A 7,161-nucleotide genomic window follows, 5' to 3' on the forward strand; every position below is an offset into this window, starting at 1 on the left:
GTTGTTTAACAGATCCTTACTTTGAGATATCAAATGGCGTGCGTGTGTGTACATAGAACATCTATACATATATATAAATATATATATATATATATATATATGAGAGAATTTTTTGAGCACTTGTACATAATAAAAATCATTTTATGATTTTTCTAAGGAGTGCCTGATCTGAACAGGGAATGGTTTCATAGGCCTTCCAGTTGTCCGTGAAAAGTACGGTTGGAAAGGAGCAGACGGTGCACCTCCGTGGGTCTCTCCCTTCCAGCTTGTCTCATTGTCTTGCCGTGGTGCTCTGTCCACCTGCCTCGAAGCAGGCCTAAGCGGGCGACTTTTGTCAGGGGTGAGCAGGACTGTCCCTTTAGACTCCAGCTTCAACTTGCCTTTGCCGAGCAATGCATCTGCTCTCGGGGGGAAGAGTTTGTTGTGCATTTGCTGGACAATAAGGGAGCCGTGTGCTCCAGAGGCTTCAGCCATGGCCAGTTGCAGACGACTGGGAACTGGCATCCCAAACAACCGGAGACAACCTGCTAGCCACCCCTCTCGTCCAGATAAGGAAGTGATGGGGCGGATGGCAAAAGAGGCAGCAGGTCTGGTGACTTCACGAGCGTAACCAGCCCGAGCTGTGGGACGCTCTCGCCTGCATCCATCTTGAGGACTTGGGGGAGAAAGCTGCCTAAGTTTCGTAGCTGCAATTTGGAAACTTAGCATCAAGGCTGCTTTTTCCCAACCTTTCTGGCTTTGCAGACTGGGGGGGGGGGAGGGGATGATTCCGTGCAAACAGTCGGCAAGCAGGTGCACACGCGCAGCTCCATTTGCGCAAGTGGGCAGCAAGCGCATCCCATCACTCACATGAATGGAGTGTGCACTCGCCAGCTGCTCACACCAGGGGGATGCAGTGCATACTCGCCCGCCATTTCCGTGGCCCGATTCTGAAGGGCTTGTGGGCCCCGGGACCCCTAACAGATTACCTTTCTTCCACTGTTTAGAGCACAGGCTGAAGAAGTGTCCGCTTTTGCTCCACTCTCGACTTCACTCACGAGGATAAGTAGAGCCATCGTGTCCTGGGGAGGTCCAGATGTTTAAATTTGGTTGTCACTTCCAATAGTTCATTGCAGGATAACAGGAACTGACTGGACCTGGGTGTTGCTCAGAACTGAAAGATTGTGCTGTATCAGCTAGGTTTTACTGCAAAAGTACCTGACAGCTGCAGGCAAAAGAAAAATAGCTTGCACGCAAAAACTATTGATTATATTGGCAGGCCTGGTTCCAGCCTTAAATTGAGGCCAATTTTTCCCTGCAGACACGGGAAGAAAGTAGCACAATGATCCTGAGAGTACTAAAAATAAAACCCAGCTCTGATAATCTGTGCATCATCTCCAGGGAGACGAAAGGTGGCTTGTGATTGCCAGAGGTGGAGAGCCAACAGCTCAGAATTAGACTTTCATCCAGTGCAGCCAAGAATACATTGATCAAGCAAGGCTGTTTTTGGCCTTGAGTGTTTTTGGAAACTTTTGGAAGTGGGCATTTTCAATTTTATGTTCCCCTGAATTAGGTCTGTTGATTCCTTACGCATCTCAGTTGTGGGACTTGTTTGCAGATGCCAGACAGACAAGAGGTGGCAAAGCCTATGTTGGGGATATAACCATTTAGTGCAACTTGTATTAAATGATGGCATAATCATTTCCCTTTTTCTTGAACTAAGGCGTATAATGAACCAGTTTAGGAGCCCAAAAACTATATTCAATCTTTTTTCTAAGTACTTTCACCCTCAGAGCAAACCACAATCCTTCAGATTTAAGAATCCATTTCACAAGTTTACACCACCAGTAAGAAAATATTGCATCTGTAAAAATAATTCTTACTCTTTGTTTTGGAATAACATTAGTTCTTTATTGGACATTGCAAGAGCAAAAAGGGAAAGAAACAAAATTTGCACATTTGTAACAAAACCATGGATAGTGAAAGGGAACCTGTTCATTTCTTGCAAGTTTAAGAGACCCAGAAGGTGCTTGAACAGAGTGCAAAATCCATAACAAATGCAGGAAAAGACTGACTTGGAGAAGACTGCCATTTTGTAGCAAAATTTGCAACTTCTTGGCAAAAACGACTCTGACCAGGGTCAGGAGAAAGAATAAATAAGGACCTCAGCTTGGAACAGCGTATACTAAAACAGCAAACACTGTATAGGCAAATCACTGGCATTTCATAGAGCTGTTTTGGCTGTCACAATCCCTATTAACTGCCCACTTCGTTGTTTTGAATTTTGGGCTGGAGAATGTTATTAGATACAAAACTGAATCAAAAACCTGCTAGAAGAAACAATCACCCAGAAAGGACTGGGTGACAGAATAGCCAATGGGCGGCTACTTTGAGCAGGTATTTCAACAGCAAGGTATTAGGAAGAAGATGACCAACAGCTAAGCAACTGCCTTACAGATGTCTGACAAGTTTCACCTCAAGAGAATGCAAGGCTAAGGTTGAGCTTAATTCAAAGGAAGGACCGCAACATTGAACCAATTGGTACCAGAGCCAGGTTTAGAAAGGCCAACATTTATCACAGTCAAGTCTGGCGTTCTGATTCTTTGGCCAGAGCACTGCTTCTCTGGCAAGATCAAAAAACTGGGTTCAAGCAGTTTTGTATGTTGTTTTCCTGCCCTGGAGTAGTTGCTATCTAAGGGAAAGATCCTACCCCGTAATCTGTAAAGTGCATGCATTTTATTTTAATCACAAGCACACCCGACTCGTCACCCATTCGGAGTCCGACTTTTGTCCCCGGAAACGCACAGGGCTATGCTCTTGAAGACAAGACATTCAACTTCTCTACGTCTCTAGTTGCTAATTTTTAAATTGGTTACATTCTGTGAAAAATCAAGCTTGCAGCAAACTGAACTGAAGGGGACTTGGAGCACCCCAAATATTGCAAGGCGGGTAAATTTGGAAGAAGTCTGGTGATCAAATACAATTAGGTTTGAAAATGTAGCACAGTGGAAAAACGAGTTGAACGTGTTCAGCTGCTCAAACAAGAACACTGCCTTTATCCTGTTTTTAAAAGCACATGAGGGGGAGCTAAATCAAAAGGCACTATCAAAAAACGAAATGAAGAAATCATTGCAAGACAATCCAAGTCTTCTGTCTGCAAACTTTGCATGGTGTCAAACCACTTTTTTCCTCCCTAAGTCAGTCTTCCTCATCTGCCTGTCACCTTGCATGTTTTAGACTACCATTTCCACCCACTTAGCCTTTTTACTGAAGGAATCCTAGTCTTTCAATCCAGCTCTTGGCTACAAGCTATATGGATGACAACGTGATGTAAGAACTTGATGACAGAACTGAATGGATTACAGCTGTCATGATTCACTAGACTAAGACCTGGCCATTGTGACTTCTCAAAAAGCATACACTTTTTATAATCTCTGAGCATTTCGGGGAACTTGCAGTCAACGGCTGATAATCAAGTCCATACCCCTTTGGCAAAATCTTGGCTAAATTCCTACTTGTAAAAGATTAATCTTCACTGGCTCTGCGGGGAGAAATTCCACACACAGCACCAATAAACGAGATGCAGAAATTACCACTGTGTGGAAGGAGTGTTATGAGACAGCAAAGCAGACAAGCCACCCGCAACTATTTTACTGTTGGAACAAAAATAATACAACATACCCTTTTCTGTGCTTATTAAAATCATCTGCATTTGGTTATACAGATTTTGATAATTCAGGTGAGTCAACCATAGTGCTTTAATGAAAGGTAAAATGCATATTTCACTGCATAATTTTAGCAGTAGCTTTCAGTTTGCCAATTCACAATTTAGTTGTTATGACCAGTGTTCAAAAGTCCTTTTAATATATTTTTAATAGATTCATGTATGTGTGTGTGTGTGCATGCATGTGTGTAGATACACATGCACTCACACACATACTATAAGCCTGGAAGATCAATATAAATACTGCTCCAGAAATTTTTAAAAAAGTGTTTATATCCAGCTCCAATATTACAGCTCAGTGTCCTATTTTTAGAATCGTCTATTAAAAAAAAACTTTTTAACGGTGCAGAGGTTCAAGTTTTCGCAACTTCAGTGATGTGCTGGATGACAAAGCATCCTGGCTGGAGGAAGAATGGACAGTGTCTGGGGACTGGAATAACACTCTGCCCCGGTGATTAAATACATAAAAGGATGGATGGTTCCTTAATGTGTCAAATGTCCTAAAACAAAAGGAAAACGGGAGAGAATGGAATTAACATTGAATCAGAACAGTTATTGTAGTCGGCAAGCAGACAATCATTTCGGAGAGAATTTTAGACACTGGTATTTTAGACAATGGATTTTAGACATTGGTATTAACACATATCATGGTCACGCGTAATTTAAATCTTACCTGTCTCTTCCCCTGCAAGGAAGTAGTGGCAGCAAGATAAAACATTACTGCCATATCCCAAGCAGCAGAGAAAAAAAATTCAGGATCACTGCTAAGCAACAACATTTGGACCAAGAACATGCGTGCCTACAGAGATGGTGGGTTCTCCATCTATGGGAGGTTCCAAGAGGCTGGAGAACCATCTCTCAAGGACGGTTTAATTAGTTTGCTTCCATACTGCAGAGGGCTGGACCTTAAAATCCCTTCCCACTGTACAATCCTACAACTGATTTTCCCATGCCCTTTGTCAGCCTTGACAAGTTCTGACACTTACACAACCATTGCAGAATTGGCCTTGCTTCAAGATCTGTACAAACTCAACTCGTTGCTTAGGCTTGCTATTAATCACGATACAGTATGTTATTTCCCCAAACCTCTGCTGTTATTCCATTCCTGAGGCCATCAGCCTCAAACTCTCCCTAAAAAAGCCTAAGAGGGTATTGCACACTTGGCAAATGAGCTTTTTTTTTTGCTTCACACATTCTAAGAACCTAGTCTGTAAATGAGGCTAAGCCAGACGGATGGGTTAGTGGAAAAGGGGAAAAAAACAACAGCACGAGACTCACTTCAAAATGTCCTAAATTCTTGTTCTCAGAATAATAATAATAGCAGTAGCCCTACATTCAAGGAAGGCTTTCTGGTTTAGTTTCATACCATCCAGTCAAAATGTCACTGTTGTTCATGAAAAGTGACCTGTGCGCTGCTTCTTCGGTACCACTACCCCTTTTGCCACTGACTAAACAACCTTTGAGTCAGCTCATTCTTGTTAATAGTCTTTTCCTCACAGGTTCAACACGCGCTTCTCGCGTGTGCCTACTGGATTCCATGGTTAATTTTCTCAGTACAATGTAGCTCCCATAACCAATTCCCTTGGTAGAACTATTCTGAGGGGGGAGAAACACCAAGAGGAGGCCCCATATGATTCTCCTCTCTCGGAGGAAGACACTGAGCAGAATCTTTTATCTCCCCTGGCATTATTTGTTGGCATCTAGGCCAACAACACTTTGTTTTCCCTTTTGAGCAGAAGAGTGAGAGTCCTCTCCTACTTAGCCTGAAATAGCAAGAAAACATCCAGGAGACAAGCAATTATAGTAGTAGCAATCGAGGAGGAAAGAGAAAGGAACATACTTATTTTTTAGCTCTGAAGTAGCATCCATATCTTTAAATTCTCCTGCAATATGAACAATCCCGTAACAGGTAACTGCAAAGGCCAGCAGAGTTTGAAGAACAATCTATAAACAGATGAAAAATGACAGCTGAGTGTTTTCAGAAAGCCACGCCACCATAATTTGGTTCCTTGTTGAGGCTTCTGTATTCAAGGTAGTTCTCCTTTTTGAGCTCAAAAGTACTAGGGTTAGAAAAAGGGTAACACAGTGGACCAAGATCTGGTTTGAGACACGGAATGTCGCCTTATGCCTTATTAACGTGAGAAAAAGTAAATAAACAATCTTTACTGCAATTAAAACTATTACATAGGTTTCTATAGCAAAGGCATTGGACTGTTTGCAATCTTGCTTTGTGAGCACTCCTGACCAGTTCAAAGTCAATAAAAAAATCAAAAACACTGAGAAAAAAGTGAGGAGAAAGAATGCAACGAGGGCAGGATTAGTGGATGGAAGATATGTTAGCCAAACGCCAGAAGGATCGGGTGGTTTACTCTGCAGAACCTCGGGAGTTGAACCAGAGTAAAATATCAAGTGGGGGGATGCTTTTAAGGGAGGGGAAAGTGCCAGATTTGGAGGGTTTCATTCCTGCCACAGGCTACAATTGACAAAAGCCATCAAGTGTGCCAAGAAAAGAGCCAGCAGCAGTTCAAATCCAGCCGGGCCTTGAGATCTCTTTGCTCCCTCCTTTATCATTAAACTACTCTTGAGGTCCAAGCTGCCATTCTGGGGTCTGCCCTCCATGCAGAAAGCAGGGAACCACTTACATCTATAGGCAACGTCTCGTCTTCCTTCTCTGTTAATCGCATATAGGAACGGTCTGTTGAAATACAAGAGGCAAAGTTTGCATCTTCGTATCCCCTCCCCCAACTGGGCCAAAACGGGAGGGGGGGGAAAGCAGGATGGGGAATGCAGAAGGAGAAGCACGTCTTCCCTGTCTTAAAAATATGACGGGGGGGGGGAAGGAGGAGGCAGGGCAGCCCAGGAACCTCGTGCCCGCAGGGACCCCCCCCCAAACTCTCTATTGCATATTGCCCCCCCTCACATCTGTCCTCCTGGTCTTAAGGGGGGGCAGCCCTTCCCTTCCTTCCCTCCCCCCACCTCCCTCTTCCCGGGATTTTAGCGAATCCCGAGCTCGCCCCGCTCCCCCCCCGTTGGCCTTCGCCCCGCCCTGAGGGCCCCGCTCCCGCCACCGCCCGGGGCTGCAACCCCCATCGCCCTCGGCCCCGCGCGTGGTTGGCAGCCGCGGCGGACGCGGGCCCGGCTCCTCCCTCAGGCCCAACCGCCCCGGGCCCCGTCCCGCTTCCCTCCTTCGGCCCGGCGGCTCTCCGCGGGCGGAGGGGAGAGTCGGGCAAGGGGTCCCGCGCGCCTCACTCACGCTGCGCGGCGGAGAAGGCCGCGTGCGCCAGGGCGAAGAGCCCGACCCCGACCAGCCCTTTCCAGAGAGAGGCGGCCGCCATCGTCCGCCCTCCTCCTCGGCCGCCGCGGGCGCTGCGCATGCGCGCCTAGGGAGAGAGCGAGCGAGCGAGCGCGAGAGGGGGGGAGGAGCCGCCGCCGCCTCGTCGCTCCGCGCGCCGCGATGA

The 7,161-nt window shown here is 45.8% G+C and overlaps 1 protein-coding gene across 1 annotated transcript; it reads right to left on the reverse strand.

Annotated features, from left to right (window-relative positions):
- Positions 1 to 1,864: 1,864 nt before the first annotated feature.
- Positions 1,865 to 7,074, reverse strand: MMGT1 (membrane magnesium transporter 1). The gene is made up of 4 exons (XM_081336914.1): positions 6,957 to 7,074; positions 6,346 to 6,398; positions 5,544 to 5,647; positions 1,865 to 4,203 (listed from the first exon to the last, which is right to left on the reverse strand). Exons 1-4 carry the CDS (start codon positions 7,036 to 7,038, stop codon positions 4,041 to 4,043), a joined length of 402 nt encoding a protein of 133 aa, XP_081193040.1. The 5' UTR covers positions 7,039 to 7,074; the 3' UTR covers positions 1,865 to 4,040.
- Between the last annotated feature and the right edge of the window lie 87 nt (positions 7,075 to 7,161).

This window comes from Vipera berus (assembly GCF_964194415.1).
Source record: "Vipera berus genome assembly, chromosome: 11".
NCBI classification, from domain to species: Eukaryota; Metazoa; Chordata; class Lepidosauria; order Squamata; family Viperidae; genus Vipera; species Vipera berus.

What these genes read in the sequence shown, in the direction of transcription:
- MMGT1 (XM_081336914.1), bottom strand. Translation starts at nt 7,038, where the DNA reads ATGGCGGCCGCCTCTCTCTGGAAAGGGCTGGTCGGGGTCGGGCTCTTC. An exon ending in ACGAGACGTTGCCTATAGAT is followed by an intron (nt 5,648 to 6,345) that starts GTAAGTGGTTCC and finishes ATCTGTTTATAG; the next exon opens with ATTGTTCTTCAAACTCTGCT. An exon ending in ACTTCAGAGCTAAAAAATAA is followed by an intron (nt 4,204 to 5,543) that starts GTATGTTCCTTT and finishes CTTTTGTTTTAG; the next exon opens with GACATTTGACACATTAAGGA.